Source organism: Dipteris shenzhenensis, chromosome 18 (genome assembly GCF_047967505.1).
Source record: "Dipteris shenzhenensis isolate YYH24624 ecotype China chromosome 18, Dip_SZ_1.0, whole genome shotgun sequence".
In the NCBI taxonomy this organism is placed as follows: Eukaryota; Viridiplantae; Streptophyta; class Polypodiopsida; order Gleicheniales; family Dipteridaceae; genus Dipteris; species Dipteris shenzhenensis.
This window is the reverse complement of record NC_141613.1, coordinates 2,627,501-2,647,248: the sequence shown is the minus strand read 5'-3', so window position 1 is coordinate 2,647,248 and position 19,748 is coordinate 2,627,501. Positions and strand designations below refer to the sequence as shown.

General features: G+C 44.7%; 1 protein-coding gene across 2 annotated transcripts in view; it reads left to right on the top strand.

The window, feature by feature from the left end:
- The window catches only part of LOC147890706 (uncharacterized), a 57,997-nt gene extending 40,758 nt beyond the window's left edge, over positions 1-17,239 (top strand). The window contains exons 9-11 of one of the 2 annotated variants that reach the window (XM_087389070.1): positions 2,163-2,423; positions 16,436-16,642; positions 16,770-17,239. In XM_087389070.1, the coding sequence (XP_087245196.1) occupies positions 2,163-2,423; positions 16,436-16,642; positions 16,770-16,820 (519 nt within the window). In that variant the 3' untranslated portion in view covers positions 16,821-17,239. Of the gene's footprint in view, positions 1-2,162; positions 2,424-16,435 lie in introns of both variants that reach the window. The other variant, XM_087389069.1, reaches the window with a different exon arrangement.
- Positions 17,240-19,748: the final 2,509 nt, after the last annotated feature.

Here is a 19,748-nt window from a genome sequence, read left to right as displayed (position 1 = left end):
TTCTTTGTTCTTCTGTGAGGCCTTCGTATTTTTTGGTCAGCCTCTGTGCCCTTTGGTTTGGTTGCCTCTTGCTGCTCTCTGATTTGCCATAGCAGTGTCTCCTTTTGTCGGCACATCTCCATCAGATAAAGCCCAATGCAAACCTGGTCATGGAAGTGGATTTGTCGTGAGAGTGGGCCGAAGCCGCTCCCCTCCAGATAGAGGCAGTCCTCGAATCTGTGTGTGTGTGAGAGAGAGAAAGAAAGAAAGAAAGAAAGTTTAATAAAGTCTTCAGAAGACTGATGGGTCTATGAGACTGTGAAACCCCGGTACAATAAAGCTGTGAGCGTGGAGCTACTAATCGAGCATCCGCACCAATGCATAATGTAAAAAGAATGCAAATGATAGTTCTAAGTTCTAAGTATAACATAGTCATGTTGGTGATCGAACAACAAATCAGTCACATCATCATCATTATCCTCATTAGGACATCAGAGGTGGATGAGGCACTGGAGGCATGAAATCGGCGATACAGTGTTGTCGGCCACTCTAGGGTGCGGTCCTGTGATGTCTCCTGGTCATAGCTCTACGCCTAACAAAGGCTACAATAACCCCTATTGGATGGGCTGCCATGGTGAACATGGAGGCGATATCCCCGAGTGTAATCTGTGCGTCTACCCTCTATTTGAGCTGTCGAGTCACTGGCTCTGAGTCTCGATCATGTTGAGGTCTCGCACCGGGGGGGTCGAGGAGATCTGGCTGAAAGAACTCCGTGATAGAGCTTTGGGAGGGGTCTCCCAAGGAAGAAGTCTACTCTTGTCTCTGTGATTGAAGTATCCTCTCGCGGTGCCTACTTGCCTCATGAATGAAGCTTGCCAAGCATCTCTGATCTGGATAGGAGAGGAATTGGGACATGGCCCCATAACTGTCTTTGAAGAGGCAGTAGAAATGCCTGCGGATCTTATAATAGATGGGACACCTGAAGATGAAGTGCTCCTCTGTCTCAACCTCGTACATATTGCATAATGTGCATAAGCGCCTCTCCCTAGGTAGGTGCTCTGCCTTGCCGCTCTCTATACGAAGTCTATGTGAAGAGACCCGGAACTGCCCAATAGAGATCCTCAATGAGTGGGGTAAGTGGATCTGCGTGAGAGAGAGAGAGAGAGAGAGAGAGAGAGAGAGAGATTCTTGATTTTTGCTCTCTTTGGTTTCTTGATATGTTTGTTTATTTTTGCTTGGTCACCTTCTTCCTTTCTTGTAATTTTCCCCTTTTGTTTAATTGACATATTTTAGTAAGCACTTACCCAAGAGACATTGGGGGTCTTTAGAAACCCAGTATAGCTGGGCACTGATGACGACATAAGCATAGCTTTGCTTGCTAGGTATGTGTACCTTTTGTTTTTCAAAATCTTTTGTTAGCATATTTTTATTCTCTTTTGTCTGCTCTTTTGTTTTCAATGTAGTAATTTGGACTTTAAAAAATTTGAATTTGTACAATTGGATATAATTCGAGTCTTACAAAAGTATATAATAATCAGGACAGTATCCCAGCTCCCACATTCTCTCTGAAGAAAGTCATAGAACACCTCTTGATGTGATGGTATAAACTTGCTGAGCCTCTTTCAAGTGCCAGAGCAAGCAAGGCACTCTACACAAGTGTGCTGTCTTGTTTCTACTACTCACTAATCAGATACATGGCAGATTTGTTCTTTCCATGAGGTTCCTTCCAATCTTCCCAACAGAACCATTGGTACTCAGTTACAACAGTCCAGCAATCGGGCAAAAGCTGTAGGGATGTTGTTTCTGGGAGACCAGGGATAGGGTTGGTTCCAAAATTGTTTCTAATGTTAGCAATGTCAGCCTCAAAGTCCAATTTTGTGTCTTTGTCTGGTCATATAGGTCTTGTATTGGTCCCTGTCTGGAATCTGGATGCTAAAAGCTATCTTTACCATCACCATCATATCTTTATGCCTATGTACGTATTCACTAATCAATAATTACGCTTACCTGCTGTCAATCTTTGTGGGGATCTATTGTTGCATGTATACCATTGTCAGTCCAGCAGGGACAAATTGGGTAGAGGTTTGGTTTCCACTTGTATGCAACTATGTTAGCCTTGCTGTTAAGCCTGTTTCTAAATGATTAAACTGCTGTACCTAAGTGTGTCCATGGTGGTATGGCAGAGAGTGATGAAGGAGAAAAATGCATTGGCAGAGCGGCTGAAAAATGCAGAGGCAGCACGCAAAAGGTTTGATGAAGAGCTCAAACGCTTTGCAACTGAAACAGTAACACGTGAAGAGGTGAGACAATCGTTGGAAGATGAAGTTCGACGACTGACTCAGACGGTGGGGCAGACGGAGGGAGGACTGCGGGAGAAGGAGGAACAGGTCATGCGATGTGAAGCTTATATCGATGGAATGGAAGCTAAGCTTCATGCCTGCCAGGTTGGTTATTGGGTTTGAAGAGTTACGTAGTTTGGAGTGATTTCTATCTGAGCATGCAGATGGTGGTGGTGATGTGTGACTTTTTTATTTTTAAATGTCGTGAGATAAAATTAAATGGCAATGCCGTTTGGTATACTCAAGAGGATGGAGTGGGAAATAAACTTCAATCCAATCAGTGTTATAGCAGTTGTCAATTTTGTTTGTAGCCAAAAAGATCAATAGTTTCTTTTTAATAGGTACCTGTTGTCACAAATTCTGAAATACCCTTCATTTTTGCATGCTGTTAACCTTCCAATTGCTTTATATTGTGTCTGCAGAGTCCTTGTTCTTTTTTTGGGGGGGTCTGCCATAGTTTCCTTGGGACTTTGGTCTCGTCGCGTGTGGGTGCATGCATGCACGCACAAACGCATGCTTGCATGCAAATGAATACACATGCATTGGATTAGAGAATCAAAGACCAGTGATCTCGTGTGCACGTGCTAGGAATGTGCTTGGAAGCACCTCTTTCTCCAATCTTGATAATTGAGGCATGCATGCCCTCTAAGTAACCGTGCCTATGTTTTGCCAGTTTCATGGTAAACTTTGGGGCCTGTGAAAATGTGCCCTAAGTATACATAGGATCTGACTATCTCAACAAGCTCCCCTACAAGTGTGAAGGACTTGCGCGGAAGCTTCTTTAGTGTTGAAGATCATAACCTTGGCTTAACCTTGGTTGACCTTCATGTCTCTGCTCTCATAGACAGTGTGCAAAGCTGTTAGGTGCATCTCTAGATTTGTGTGGTGTGGGGAGCCTTCAGTAAACTAAAGGGCAGTAAGCTGTAACTAACTTAGTATTCACACCATTTACAGCCACATTGCATCATTTCCAGTCACTTCCATTAGTTAAATGCCACTGATAAACAATCTTGAAAACACTTAAAGGGAGGCTAGAGTGCCCCTGCACACTGGCCCCAAACACGAGACACCACACTGGCCCCAAACACTTTGGTGCCCCTTTCGATATTTATTTACTTCTTCAAAAGTGGAATTCTGCTTTATGACAAGGGCGCACCCTTGTACTGTTCTTCTTGTATTTTCCACTGCCAGAGCCAACACTTGGCCTCTGCCTGCGTCCGATTCCAGTGTACCACTAGTACCCAAGCGCCAGGGTCAAAACTAAGGCATTTTCCACAACTATGCCCAATTGAGAATGTCAAGGCATCACAACCAATTTCCAAAAGTGCTCAAACAGCCTCAAGGCTTGAAATGCAATACAATGTCCCTCTAGCTTTCTAGGCACACCCTCTGTGGCTGGGTGTATGTTTACAACTTGTATGGCCTAGAGAGAGCCCCAAAGTAGAACAGAAGCAATAACAACTTCAGAAATGACAAATGCAATCCAAAAAGAAGTTAGGATATCCATACCCGCTGTCCATGGAAGAGGGGCAAGCATATGCATACAGGAATATCTGGATCAGCGTGCCGGCAAGAGAGCTTCCATCCCCCCCTCGTGTTTGCATCACTGTCTCGAGCTCACCAATGTAGAGGCCAAACAGGGTAAGTCTCGTTTGTCCACCTTGACCTTGTTTGGACTCTGCCTGGGACTCTCTTGTGAAGTGCCATGACATGCCAAATGATCTCCTAGTCATAACCCAAATCCTATAGGCGTCGGAGGAGGCATACTCTCAGAACCGTATCAAATGCTTTGCGGAAATCCACAAAGCATTATTAAACCCTATGCTTTCGTGCTCCGCATCCTCGATGATACATTTGAGTGTGGGAACGTGATCCATGGTTCCATGATCACCTGGGAATCGAGCTTGTTTTGCTGCTCTAAGACTCGACATTCTGTAAATCGACTGACCTTAGAATCAAGCACTGATGCATAAATCTTGGATTCGACATGTCCAATCATAATGGTCCTGTAATTCTCCGGGCTCATGGGATCCCCTGCCTTTTGGATGGGTGAAATAGTGTTAATGGTCATCACCCTCCCTTCACAAGAACAGCTGTTGCAACTCCGAGCTGTTCTGGGAAGTACTGCTGCAGAGCAGCCTATACCAGAAGCATTATCGGGACTGCTCCTAGCCTCCAGCTCATCTACAACAGTCGGTTTGCATTGTGAAGGCATGTTATATCATTTTGGAATACTCTAGAGAGCCGCCTGATCAGTTTCGGACCTGCTGGTGCATTTTGGTACATCTACTACAGCATCTCGGTGTAGCTTGGAGCTGTTTTGCTGAGCTGCCTCACAAATTTCGAGATATACTTTTGCATTTGGCGCCACTACAGCTACCTCCTTGAGGATTTCGGATCAGTTGCAGCACCTTGAGCAGTCATCACGCCCACAAGTGCTCTTCCCTTGGCTCATTCTTGCATTTCAGGGCATCTACTTACTGTTTTTTGTCTTGAGTTCACTCAGTTATGCATTTTGGGGCATTTGGAACACCACTAGACACCTATATCTGCCCTTTTGCACACGAGTTGGCTGTTGTGTTTTGAAGCCCGAGACCAGCTTGCTGTCCGCCTTCATCAAGGTCTTTGCCATCATGACTTCATTGTCTTCTAGCGGCCGTGTCATCAGATGGTACCTCCTTCCTTGCCTGAAGATCCTCCTACAGAAGAGCATGCAGCTTGTCCATGTGCTCTAGCATCGTTGAAGATTTTGCAAGATTCAGCACACGCGTCTGCCCTTCCAAGGAGACTCTCTTCATGGGTGATATGCGGTTGTACAGAGAAGCATAACGCTCCCAAATCCCTCGGACCAGCGTCATGTGCCAAGTTCTCCCGCTTCTTCTAGATTGTTAGGATAATCTCCTCCTCCTCTGGATCTGGCCTCGGAACTCCAACTAAGATAAAGGCAACCAAGTCATAAGCTTGCAAAACAAAACCCATCATCACCTTACAAATGCCATAGTTGTTCCCGTCCAACTGACAATCCATGAGAACGTAGGAAGGGTGGGGATCGTGACAGCCTTCTCCGCCATCTCAAGCAAACCTTCAAAGGTCACGAACTTCTGCCAACAATGAGCATAGGTGGTCGAGTCTGCTTTAGTGGCAATATGAAGCAGTTATGGGCATTGAAAACCCTCACTTATTGCAGGTACCTTCAAGAAAATGCGCCAACCACAGGGAATGGAGGCGGCTGGCTGTGGAGAAGCCACAGAAGCAAAACTGATGCAAATGGCTGTAAGAAGGAGAAGTGAAATGAGGCAGCTGAGAAGAAGACCTAATCGGGTAGGGAAGGCTGGTAGACCAGAAGATTGATGCTTTCTTTCAAAGGAAGGGTCTCTGGTGATCAGTGCAGATCCAAAGTTGTGTCTCTTGCGAGAATGAGGTATGGTCATATTGATTATCTTGTATGTGGATGATCTCATACTGATTGGCAGTCATGTGAAGCACATAGCCATGCATTGTCAGAGGAGTTTGAGATGATGGGATTTAGGCTTACTCTTTTTTTCTCTTTGGTATTGGAGATAATAAAAGTATTGGAGATCTTTTTATTCTCTTTGGTATGGGAGATTTGGCAGACTCCAAAGAGTGGCATGTTCAGGAGTTGTTGGAGGCCTTTGGGATGGAGAACTGCAAGCCTGGATGGACCCAAATACCAAACTTACTAAACAATATCCTTGTTAGCAAGTTGATACCTCTTTGTATCAGAATCTTGTTGGTTCATTGATTTGGTTGCTCAACACCTGATGTGGCTGAGGAGGTTACTTGGCGAGCTAGGGTTTCAGCAGAGGGAACCCATGATCATTTGGTGCAACAACGAGAGCTGTATAGCTAATGCTTGGACCAAGCATATAGAGGTACACAATCACTTTGTTCAAGAGAGATTATGGATAGTGACATCTTGCTAGTCTTTTGTTTGACGGAGGACGATATTTCAGACATCTTCACGAAGCCTCTTCCTCAGCAGATGCTCCCTTAGCTCTCCAGTTCACTGGAATTGGCTCCACATCCATGAGCTGAGAGGAGGTGTTAGAATTCTGCTCATCATCTGTGTGTACTAGAGGGAGTGAGGGCCTTTGATGTGGGTGTGCCTGCACGAGGATGGTAGGTTCTCTCCTTCTCTCCCTGGTCTTCTGCTAGGGGTTGGATTTAGGGACTAGATGCATGAGCTGGATGTGAGTGTAGGGGCTGGATGTGGCCAGCTGCTTGGAGGGCTGAGTCAGGCCGACCGACTAGCCGACCAGCAGCCAACCAGCTGACCAGCCTGTTCAGACAGCCGGCCAGGAGGCCCTCTTCCAGCTAAAAATAGGTGAGCCATTTCCCCATTGTTATAGCGATCTGTTCAGCATGTAATAAAGCAGAGCTCATGTACTTCTCTCTTACAATTTCCTGCGCCTATCTGCTCTCTCCTCTCCCTTTACAACATTTTTTTTTCACTGCATATTCTGACAGATGAAATTACTCGTTGAGATGTATCACTGAACTGGATCCAGAGGAATCTAGCGTGTTGGTTGCATCACTCCACAGAGGCCATCTGGGTGAGAAGGGGAGCAGTTAGGCTCTCTCCATCTCCACCTACAAGAAGGGATTCCCCTTCATCTACAGTGTCCTTTTCTCAGCCATGGGAAAACAGTTGTAATTTTCCTACCGACAAACAATGAACAAACAGTAAATACTCTCTACAAGGGGAAGGGGGAAGGAGGGGGGTTGCAACTGAATCTCGCATTTGTTTTGACAAGCACATGTGTTTATCTTCTCTCAATTCAGTAAGAAAGATAGATAGATAACAGGCTAGAAAGAAAGAAAGATGTATGTACGTCTTCTGGAGGCCTTGCGGGCCTATGAGACAAAGTATGATCACAAAAAGTAACCCATACAAGCCACTGTGGACTGAAGCAAAGGGTTCGCTAAGGCCCTTTGCAGATTGCTACGTTCTAAGCTAAAATAGAAGCAACAAAAATCGACTACTCAAACTCAAGAACGGAATACATAGGCTGGTGCCATGGTGGCTCTCCTATGAGCTGCGAAGATACCTCATACAGGCCGTGTCTCTCGGTGGTGGGTGGCGTGGTCTCTATGATCTTTGTATCCGATGGGCTATGTTGATAGTGACCCCTCTTGTCGGGATCTCCCCAAAGTATATGTGCGATGGGTTGGACCTCCATCGTGCATGCCCTGGTCCGGATTCCGTCTGTGCATCTTTGGCTATGTCTCCATGTCATTTTCTCGTCTCGCTAGCCCACTCAGCCCTCATCTCATCTATCTCCTCCTCTTCGACTCCACTATGTCCAAAGGCAGTAGTGTAGAAGTCTATAACCTGTCATCGTTGGGCACAATCTATCTCGGTCGCAGGGGGCATTGTCTCCTTTTGCTCCTAATGCGGCGCATGAAGGTCTCTCTATGTTGTCGCATCTCTTTCAAATAGAGACCGATGCAAACCTGGTCCTGGAAATGGATCAGGTGGGAGAGAGGTCAAACCCGTGTCCCTCTTGAAATAAGCAATGTTACCGTCCTCGGATCTCATAGTACACAGGGCAGGTATGAAGAAAATGCTCCTTTGTATTCGCCTCCTCCAAGGTGCAAAGTCTACAGATCCGTTGCTCTTCGGTGTACGTGTGGCTCTCCCTGTCTCAATCCTTAGGTGATGGGACGAGACCCGCATCTGTCCGATGGCGATCCTAAGGGCATGTGAGACTCGTCTGTCCTCCAAGTACTGGGGTTTGACAATCACTGCATCCAACGATACTCCGAAGAAATGGTCAGGGTAGAAACGGATCTTGGTGTGGAACTCATGGTCCCCTCCCCAACTCCACGATGTATGGAGCTAGAGTAGGTCCAACCGTATGATATGGTTGATCCCACTCCGTGGAATAAGTTAGCTTCCTTGTCTTTTACATTGTATCAGAGGTTCATAATTATTTCATAAGAGTGTGAGGTATAGATGAGGGAAGGTTTGTTAGTGGATGGTTTCCACACGCTTTTGCAAGTTAACCATAAGTAATGAGACACCTTCTAACCCCAACATAGAGTTTGAGTGACTGCCACACTAGATGGAGCCTTGCTACCACCACCACCACCAACTGCCATTAGAGCCACACATGAATTCATTTGCCTTTATAGCAATGATATAGGCCATGATGCAAATGCACACACAACGATCTAAAAATCTTTTCGCCTAGGTGGTACACCTCCAAGAGATGAGAGAGGGGGGGTGAATCATGGGACCAGATGTCTAAGAGGCAAGGAAGAGTGCCTTTCGGTAGCACAAAAGAAAAGGAAGCTCATGACTCCAGAGGTCAAAGACAAATTGAGAATGCGAGGCTCGGGAGGCGAAGGAAGAATGGGATTGCACATTACTCCCGCCATTAGGCTTTGACCAAATCTCAGGCATCAAGGAACATGAAGAGGCACAAAAAGACCACTAATCATCACGTCTCTAGAAGCTCTACTTCCAAAGGTACGATTGCAAGACCGATCCCTTGGTGTCGGCTTAATCAATTTGAGAGCTACTTTTCCATGGTCCCCACAGATGACAATGAGAAGCGCATTCTTGCATCCATTCATCTTTCAGGTGAGGTTGTCACATGGTGCCACAAATAGCGAGCCAATCACTCTGATGTAGTGATTGGAGTAGGTAGTATATGGACAAAGTTCTAGATAGATACATTAGGGCATGCTTTTCTTCCACCACACTACCTGGATCAGTTGGAGACATGGTGCTTTGAGCTTTCCTAGGGTCCCATTCAATTATTCAAACACTGTGCCAACTGATTCATAGATAGCCATCGAGCTACAAATTAGGAATGGGATAAGATCATGAGTTCCTTATGTAAAGGGGGAGAGAGTAGTGGAAGAGAGCAAGAGAGTGAGAGTAAGAGAGAGTGGCACTCAAGTGCGGGTGTGAAGAATGATGAGCCACACCACAAACTCACTTGTGTTTTATTAGGATTAGGTTTACCCTATGACTGTCTTAAGACAGTCATAGGTGTCCTATCTTTTAATGAAGGGTTGGCAATGTGCCTTTACCCCAACAACCTCCCACCTAAAGGCCAATGTGCCTAAAGGGGAGAAAAGAATAAAAATTACAGCAATATACAGTTACCGTATACAAGACCATAAAGTAAGAATGGTCTCATCCTAATCCCATGATGTGGCGGCAATGTGCAAACCGCTCTGTAGGCAAGCTCTTAGTGAGCAAATCTGCAGGATTATCATCAGTATGCACTTTCACAAGCTCAAGTCGCTTGTCTTCCAGTACCTCCCTGATGAAATGATATTTCACTTCTATGTGCTTGGTCTTCTGATGAAAGACCGGATTCTTTGCCAACATGATAGCACTCTGACTATCACAATGCAAAACTGGCATATGTCCTGTAATGCCCAAATCTCCCACCAGCCGAGTAAGCCATATTGCTTCCTTGCATGCCTCAGTGGCTGCAACATATTCAGCTTCTGTGGTTGACAGTGCAACGCATTTCTGCAACCGAGACACCCATGATATAGCACCTCCTGCAAATGTGAAAATATAACCGGTAGTAGACTTCCGGTTATCTGCATTCCCTGCATAGTCTGAATCTGTAAAACCATGCACCAATGCATCCTGCCTACCATAGCATATGCACAAGTCTTTGGTACCTTTGAGATACCTCAAGACACCTTTCACTGCTTCCCAATGCCGCTTGCCTGGATTTGCCATATACCTGCTGATGACTCCCACCGCAAAAGCAATATCCGGAGGAGTGGCAACCATGGCATACATCAAAGATCCAACTGCAGATGCATACGGAACCTTGGCCATTTCAGCCTTATCATCATCTGATCTGGGGCTGTCCTTACTGCTGAGTTTTAAATGTGGAGGCAACGGGGTACTAATAGACTTCCCCCCCTCCATTTTAAACCTCTGCAGTACTTTGTCAATATACTCTTTCTGTGACAGAAACAAAAGTCCCTTGGACCTGTCACGAGTAATACGCATGCCAAGAATATGATTTGCATCACCCAAGTCTTTCATGTCAAAAGACTTATGCAGTTGTTTCTTCAAAGCACTAATCTCATGCTGAGATTTACTGGCAATAAGCATGTCATCCACATATAGAATGAGTAGCATCAAACTGCCATCCTTTGCCCGTTTGGTGTACAAGCAATGATCGGTCTCACACCGATGATACCCTTGGGACTGCATGAAGGCATCAAACTTCTTGTACCATTCCCTTGGCGCCTGCTTGAGTCCATACAAGCTCCTCTTGAGCTTACACACAAGCTGTTCTTTCCCTTTAACAGCATATCCCTCTGGCTGACTCATATAGATCTCATCATGAAGATCTCCGTGAAGAAAAGCTGTCTTCACATCCATCTGACATAAATCCATGTCGTCATGAGCAACAAGAGCTAACACTGCTCTCAAAGTAGTCATCTTGACTACAGGGGAAAAGATCTCATCAAAGTCAATGCCCTTTTCCTGCTTAAATCCCTTGGCAACCAATCTGGCCTTATACCGAGGTAAAGCATTTGAATCCACTTTGACTTTGTAAACCCACTTGCATGGCAAAACCTTTCTGCCTGCAGGTAACTGCACCAAGTCCCATGTATCATTCTGAAGTAGGGAGTCCATTTCTGACTGCATGGCTTTCTCCCACTTCTTTTTCTCTGTTCTTCCCATAGCTTCCTTGAAGCTGGAAGGCTCACCACAATCTGTCAGCATGATAAAATCAGCCACATTATTGGCTCCTGGAACAAACCTGGCAGGAGGCCGTTGTGCACGGGTGCTCCTCCTAACAAAATGTTCCGGATTAGGCTGCTGTCCAGCCTGTTCTTCATGCATGACAGGTGGCTGTACCACCATATCTGGCTGTTCTACAGCCCCATCTGTTGGCACATCCAGTGGTGCATCATTGGCAAAATTATCTGGCTGATTTTCAGCCTGTATACCCTCTTGAACAGGGTGATCTGCAGCAGCCTGCTGCTGCATATAAATGGGCATTCTTTGCTGTCCAACATCATCATAAATAACCCTCTTGTATTCCACAGGTTGCACGGGTTCCTTGTGTACACTATCTTCTTTAAAGATGACATCATTGCTGCGTATAATCTTCCGTTTAACGGGATCCCATAACCTGTACCCCATTTCACCTTCGTCACCATAACCCATAAAGATGCATCTGATAGACTTTGGATCCAGTTTGGTGCGTAGATCTTTGCGTACATGAGCAAAGCACTCGCAGCCAAATACACGTAAGTGCTTATATGAGGGTGGCTTGCCAGACCACACCTCCTCTGGCACTTTCAACTCCAAAGCCTTATTTGGTGACCTGTTAATAATGTGAACTGCTGTTTGCACGGCTTCTGCCCAAAAGCCATGGGGTAATGCAGCATAAGACAACATACATCGAACCTTCTCCTGAATAGTTCGATTCATCCGCTCACTTGCACCATTTTGAGATGCATTATGAGGGGCTGTGAGTTCCTGTTTGATGCCCTTAGCTTGGCAAAACTGCACAAAAGCATGTGACACATACTCACCCCCATTATCGGATCTGAGGCATTTCAGCCTACGACCTGTCCGATTCTCAACCTGAGCGACAAACTTCTTGAAAGCATCTAAGGCATCTCCCTTATGCTTCAAGAAATAGACCCACACCTTACGTGTGGCATCATCAATGAAAGTAATAAAATATTTTTCACCCCCTAGTGATAACTGTGGCATTTCACACAAATCAGTGTGCACTAGATCAAGTGGTGCTCTATTCTGGGGAGTTCTCCTCTTATGAGGAGTGACAGAGTGCTTGACAATGATCACAAGTAGGCAAATCTGAAAAAGAGAGAGGCAGCAGATAACCCAAACGTGACAGTTCTTGCATTCCTTTAACAGACATGTGTCCCAACCGGCTATGCCACAATGAAACCTTTGGCAGCTCGGTTATGGCAACAACATGATTACCCACACGGGAAACATAAAGAGGGTACAAGGTATCACTCTTAAAACCCTCAGCCACTACAGTCTGGCCATCAGTAATCACCCATTTGGAATCCCCAAATGTGGTGTGGTAACCACTGTCATCCAATAAGCCAGTGCTAATCAGATTTTTCTTGATTTGCGGCACATGGCGAACACCATCAAGCATAAATGACTGTCCATCAGGAAATACTATCTGTATACTGCCAATCCCTGCAATCTGACATGCATAGTTGTTCCCAAGATGAACAACTCCATGAGTACCTGTGTAGGAAGTAAACCACTCCCTATGAGGAGTAACATGAAAAGAGGCACCTGAATCCAAGAGCCAGGTGTGCATGTCATGGCCATCAATAACCAAAGCATGTGCTATTACAGCAGAAGAGCATAAAACATCATGTATGTCACTGTCACTGTCCTCTGCTGCAACATTCACTGCATCCAAGTCATCTGCCTTGGCCTTGCCTTTGCCTTTGCTTGCATTTCGTGCATCCTTTGTTTCAGCCTTCTTGGCTTTCTGATCCCGTATGAACTTGAAGCACTTCGACTTCACATGTCCCTTCTTGCCACAATAAAAGCATTCAATGTCCTTTTTGCCACGGGACTGACTGCGGGATTTGGACTTACTAGCAGATCTCCCCTTCTGCTGAGTCCTGCCTCTGTCCTGTACCTGCAAAGCATTTGAAGACTTGCTGCCCGCATTATTCTTCCTGCTCATCTCCTCCATAAGGAGAGAGCTCTCTACATCAGCATAAATAAGAGTGGCATTCGAGTTTGACAGGGTGGTCTTGAAAGTGTCCCAACTCTCGGGGAGGGTACACAGCAAGAAAGTAGCCTTGAACTCCTCATCAAGGTTCAACCCCTGTGCAATCAGCTGTGTAAAGATAGCATTGAACTCACTCAAGTGTGAGGTCATAGCTGTACCTTCCTTCATGCGAAGATCGACCAGCTTCTTCAGCCAATAAACCTTACTGGCTGAGCTCTTTTGGGCATACAATTCTTCTAGTCTTTGCCATAGACCATAAGAGGTCTTTTCAGCCTGTACATTGAACACAAGAGTGTCTGAAATAGTGAGCATGATAGCTGCCCTCGCGGACAAATCAAGCTCTTCCCAGTCATCAGCTGCCATGTCAGATGGCTTGACACCCTTCACCCTTATGGGCTTAGCAATCTTCTTTAACAGAAGTACATTCAAGCACTGTTCTGCCCATAATGCATAGTTGTGTGCTCCTTCCAGTTTCTTTATGTTCAGAATTGAAGAATCACTTCCCCTTGATGCCATATCAGATGAGGAAAGTTGACTCCCTGGAAGTAAAAAAAAGACTGAATAAAAAATTCTGATTTCTCAGAAAAACCTGCTCTATTCAAGAGCCAGAAGCACTCTCAATGGTGCTGTTTTTACTGTCAGTAAAATCTGCAGCAAAACAGTAAATGACCCTGCAAATACTGTACCTTCTGACACACTGTTCTGAGCTCAAAGAGGCATAAAAACAGTAATTTCAGACTGCTGCAGCTGCTCAACAAGTGCTTAACAGTGCACAATCATCTGACAAAACCACCAACACTGCTGTAAACACTGCTGTACTGACTGTACTGATCACTTCTCCCACCTCAGATGAGGTATTGCACTGAGTTAAATTGCAGAAACCACTTGACAAACACCCAAAAAACAGTAAATGACCCTTCAGCCTGTCACAAACCTGCAACAGTAAATGGGATAAATCCCAAGCAATCACCCTTATACCAAGGGGAGAAAATGCATCTGAAGATCTCTGTCGGTAACCCAAGTGCTATCAAACAAAGTCTGGGCAAAAGCCCCTTGATCTGACACCTGAATCAAGTGGAGAACACCTCAACACTGAGGTAGCAAGCAATATGAAAATCTCTCTGACACTTGTACCTGACAATGTGCAATGCATAGACTGCCCCTGTGTACTCAGTAACAACACAAATCACAAAGTACAAACACCAAGAAGAAAATCTTTTGAGCACTGTCAACGATGGGCAGTTAGGGACCGAGTAAACTCGATGCGCCCTGACCAAGCGTGGCTCAACTGAGATTTTCAAAGTGCGTACAAAGAATGTGACCTGCAACAAATGTCACCAAATGCACTGCGGAAACAAAGCAAAAGTGTGCTCCCTGGCTACACACTGCCTCAAGGCATATACTGCAAACACATCCAGGCAAAAGCCCTTTGAAATGGTCACCCTGAACTGAGAATTGCACTCAGTGAATGCATAGAAGCTTCTGCAAAACAAGCATCTGACCTTCCTGAAAGACAAGTAACTGCGCAAACACCACCACTGTGGCACAGTCACCTCAAGCGTGAGTGACACGAGAGTACCTGCTGTACCTCAACAAATGCACAGTATACAGCTGAAGTGCTTCAGGAATGCATCAGGAATGCTTCATGTACTGCGCGTACATGAACAAAACAGAGTGCTTCAGCACTATTCCTCTTCCAAAAGTGTGTGCCTGCTGCTTTCTGTACCTGCAGAGTACCTGCTGTACTTTCTGTCCCTGCAGAGGCACGCTTCCCCCCAAAAAAAAAAGTCGAGTCTTTGCAGCAAAGAAAACGAGTCCTGTTACTTTACTGTACTTGCAGGTGGGTGAAGGACTGCAGGTGAGTCGTCCGTACAGTTGTACGGCAGTCCGTACGACTGTACGGCAGTCCGTACGGTTGCCGTGGAGAAGCTGCGCCGCTGCGCAGCGCCGCCCTGCTTGAGCAACTATAGCAGCTGCTGTGCAGCTGCCTGATGCAGCTCCGCCCTGCTGCACGCCCGTGACCACGCCCTAGCACGCGCCCGCGTTGTCGCCCTGCAGCCCGCGCCTTCACCCTGCAGCCCGCGCTCCGCTTGCGCACTGGTCTGCTGCGCCTTCACCCTGTAGCCTGTTGCTCCGCCTGCGCACTGGTCTGCTGCGCCTTCACCCTGTAGCCTGTTGCTCCGCCTGCGCACTGGTCTGATGCCGTCGCAGTCCGTCGTCCTGCGCAGATCTGGCCGCGCGAGGTCCGTCCGTATGGTTGTACGGACGACGTACGGTTGTACGGCTCTGTCCGTACGTCCGTACGGAAAGGGTAGGCTAGGGAGAGGAGACTAGGTAGGCAAGGGGAAGCTAGGTAGGCTCTGATACCAGTTGTAAAGGGGGAGAGAGTAGTGGAAGAGAGCAAGAGAGTGAGAGTAAGAGAGAGTGGCACTCAAGTGCGGGTGTGAAGAATGATGAGCCACACCACAAACTCACTTGTGTTTTATTAGGATTAGGTTTACCCTATGACTGTCTTAAGACAGTCATAGGTGTCCTATCTTTTAATGAAGGGTTGGCAATGTGCCTTTACCCCAACACCTTAATAGCTTGTGTTTGGAAATTTCAGTGGTATGTTGGTAGCTTCCATCCCAAAGAGTATGACAATACACGCTCGCTCAGAATTTTGAGCTCGTCAAGGACCCAAGTCGGCCCTCAGCAAGAAGTACTAGGACTCTACCTTTTCTGGAAATAGTAACTTTCCGGTTGTTTGGTTTTCGTTCGGTCAGGCAAGGATATGATCTTTCTTTTTATTGGGTTTGATATTGGGTACTATGGACTTTATGGAAGGACTGCAACCATCCGGTCTTTGGTGATCCCTCTCTTGCTGAATATCAGTTCTTTTGGGCATCTCTACGGATCATTTGATGATTGTCTACATGCGTGGGATCTAGATCATCTTATCTTCTTGTCATATACTGATATCTTCTGATGCTTGTAGCTGGCTGTCCCTTTCTTCAGCACACTTTCTTGTAATATAATGACAAATGCATCTCCAAAAAGTGAGTGAGTGAGTGAGTGATTGAGTGTCAGTGTGTCCCCTGTCGAATAAAAAATTGAAATTCTATTAGTATTAGTTCGCCTGACTTGTGCAGGAAAAATTAAGCCAAGTAGTGAGTAAGGTTGTAAGATCTGTGTGTTGATATTGTATCCCCTTCCCCTCCCGGCCATTAATCTGTTTCTCGATTGGCTGGATCGTGATATTATTGAGTGTAGAGGCATTTAGGGTTGATGATATATCTTTTATAAAAGACTATGTATTCCTGAAAGTTATTTTTGCTTTCCCATCATTTCTTGCATTTGAATTCTTGTGCTTTTATCTTGTAGAATTACATTCAAACTTTGGAGGCATCTTTGCAAGAGGAAATGTCACGTCATGCCCCATTGTACGGAGTAGGTTTGGAGGCACTGTCCTTAAACGAGCTGGAGACATTATCACGGATACATGAAGAAGGATTAAGGCAAGTGCGATCACTACAGCAGCAAAGGAAAGGGGGAGGGGAAGTTGTGGTGACAAACCATCTTGATCCTCTGGTAAGTCTCTCCCCGTTGCCTTCTCCTTTAGGATTATTTCCAAATCCTTCCCCTGTAGCCATGGGACTGCCTCCATTAAGTGCTAATGGGGTGGCACTGCATGGTAATGGACATTTAAATGGGACAGTCGGGCCATGGTATGCTCCAACTTGATCTAGATTGGTTCCCAAATGTCTGATTTTCTGGTTGGTAGCAAAATATACAGCTATGGTGTTACAGAGCTCTTCAAAATAGCTGCATTAGGCGAAGCTTTGTACATTTCACCAGAGAATGCCTATGTCTGCTTAAAAGCAATAGGCATGCATGGTACACCATGCCTTTCTGTGTCAAGTTATTGGTGAGGATAAGATTGGGGTCCAGATCAGGACATTGATCAGAATTTTGAATCACGACTCTCCTGAGCCAAAGACAGGACGCAAGTTCATAAGAATCTTCAAGACCCCAATGGGCACTCCAGTAGACACATAATAGTGTGGAGCAGCTTTTCTTTCAGAGCAACTTTTAAGATGGGGAGCACCCTTTCCCCAGCTATGATGTATCATTCTGATTACTGGTTTATTAAGTTATGGCCTTGAGAGCCTGCTTCATTTTGCATTATTTCCATTCTCTGATATTGAAGTTGAATATGGTTTTGGTTGTGTTTGACAACATGTCATGATGTGGATGCACCCCCCCCTCTTCTCCCCTTTCGCTTTCCCTCCCCCTCCCTCCCGAGTAGTAAAGGCACTCCTTCTCTGTGTCCCTTCCCCCCCTCCCTCCTGTAGTAGTAAAGACAATGCTCACGAGTACTTGTACTTGCTTGTTTTATTTATTTTGAAGGTTTTTATTTTAATTTTTTGTGTATTAGGGTATGATATTTTACATTGTGTTGCATTATTCTATTCCATTTGATCAACAAACCATGCTTTGCTAAAAGATTTATAGTTTGGCTTCTATACAGGAGCTCCTTGATTGAAAGGGTAATGCATGTATCATTTGGAAATAACACTAGGGGGTCATAATGCTCCAAAAATATGAAAAGGAAGATATTGAAGGGTTGTGACTTGAGTAAGACAAAGCTATAACGAAAACAAAACGTTAGGGATACACAATGTATTGAGAGAAATCAGAGCCACAATAGTTGATTTAAGGAAATGAAACTAGTAAATCCTAACTACAAGACTAGGAAAGATACACATCTGTAAAGTCAAGAAATAATGATTAGATGGTTGCCTTGTGAACTACCACCTAGGTGCCTTTCATCCATAAAGTGAGGTTGAGTCAAACTCGAGCGACATTTGCTTTCAGCTACCAATCCTTGTGACGGTGGGTACTTATGTATGTGTGTATTTGTTCAGAAGAATAGTTTGACATTCATTTGATGGCAAGGAAAATGGTACTATGCATTCAATAATAATAATGATTTATTTGCTAATCTAGTTTAAGATCTAAGATGTTACCGGCATGGAGTTTTATTAGAGCAATTGAACCTCAATGAATCTAATTATATAGTTAACTTAAACCAAGGTCAAATGCCACATCACCAAGAGAATATATTTAAGAATATTCCTTAAAATTTTTCTTTAAATGTCAAGAGGACCACATATTTTCACCTTATCCATTTAGGGTTCCAATTGGATCCAATTTGACCCCAAAATTTGTAGGCCATGTTTTGCACAAAACTTTCAGCATATTTGACATTTTCAACATTGTTTCAAGACCCAAGCTATGTGCCAATTTCAAGCGCTTTGTACTAGAAACTAGGATGGGTAGGTAGCATAGGGATGAACGTGGACGGATACGACAAGATGACCGAGAGGAGAGAAAATGAAAGAAGAAGAATGAGGGAGTGTTCCAACATCTATAGTCTTTGGTCTACAAAAATTGTGATTTATTGGGGATGTCATTAACTTGCACTAATATTGACAAATAGTTTCTCTTGCACATCACCTATGGCCTCAAATAGAGAACTGGTAGAGTGTTTTTCTATGATTTGCGCGATAGTTCCAAATGAGAGAACACCAACTCCTAGCCTTGGATGAGGCCACTCGGACATGGATTGTATTGCTTTAGGACTTAGTTTGAGGCAAGGTTCAAAGATAGGATGTGTCTAGCTGCACATAAGAAATCTTCAAGATTTTGGGAGATTTCTCTTATCAATTCCAACAATTAGAGGGTTATCCAATAATGATCTTGATGTCAATTGTCCTATTACCGATGACCATGTCACTCTTATTATAATCAGAGATGTATCCAATACTAACAATAGTTGCATGTGTAGACGTTTGCACGAAGAATGGATCATATGTAGTCAGGCGCATATGGAACAAACTACGACTTCCACAAATGGGTGTGATATGTACACCATGCAAAGCTACTTCCTGCTAGCTCTCCATGAGATTTCTCTACCTGTACCTGCAGCAAGACATTTGAGAAAAATACTAATTCTAGTAGTTTCGATTGCATAATGTTCTTTCTTTTCCTAGTCCAAAGCTCATATTTTTCACACGATGCACAAAATTGCAGTATGTTGATGTGTTGCGATCATCCCTTATTCCATTGTTATAGCATCGTGTCTAGAAGGGTCCAACTTGTTGTTGATGGCTCTAGCTTGTGTTTCTTCTTGTCGAACATGCTTCTTACAGCTAGTTTGTACCCCCACGAGACCTAAATATGCCCCTATCAAGCCTATTGCCAGATGCAAGAGTAGTTGTTTTGTGGGTTTAGAAGGAGGTGCTATAAATTGAGGACAAAATTGAATAGCATAGGGGTGAAAGCAAGATAAGGTGGTACAATATTTAAAATATTTAGTACTATAATAGCTCTTCAAAGATGACCACTATTATTGACCTTGGATTGTCGATGTGCAAAACTTATTGGATCGATTGGGTATAATATATCTAAAAATCACAATCACTGTGTTGTAGCTACATAGTAGTCACTAATAGCTCTGTCAAGACACCACTATTTGTACCATTTTATCATGCTTTCACCCATAGCTGGCTTTGTAAGATTTGTAGTTGGAGTGAACACTCCCTTCTTCAAAAATTGTGATTTTTATTATTCAGAAGAATGTTGAAGGAGGCAAAGGTGAAACCATAAGATAGTAGCGAAATACCTGGCTATG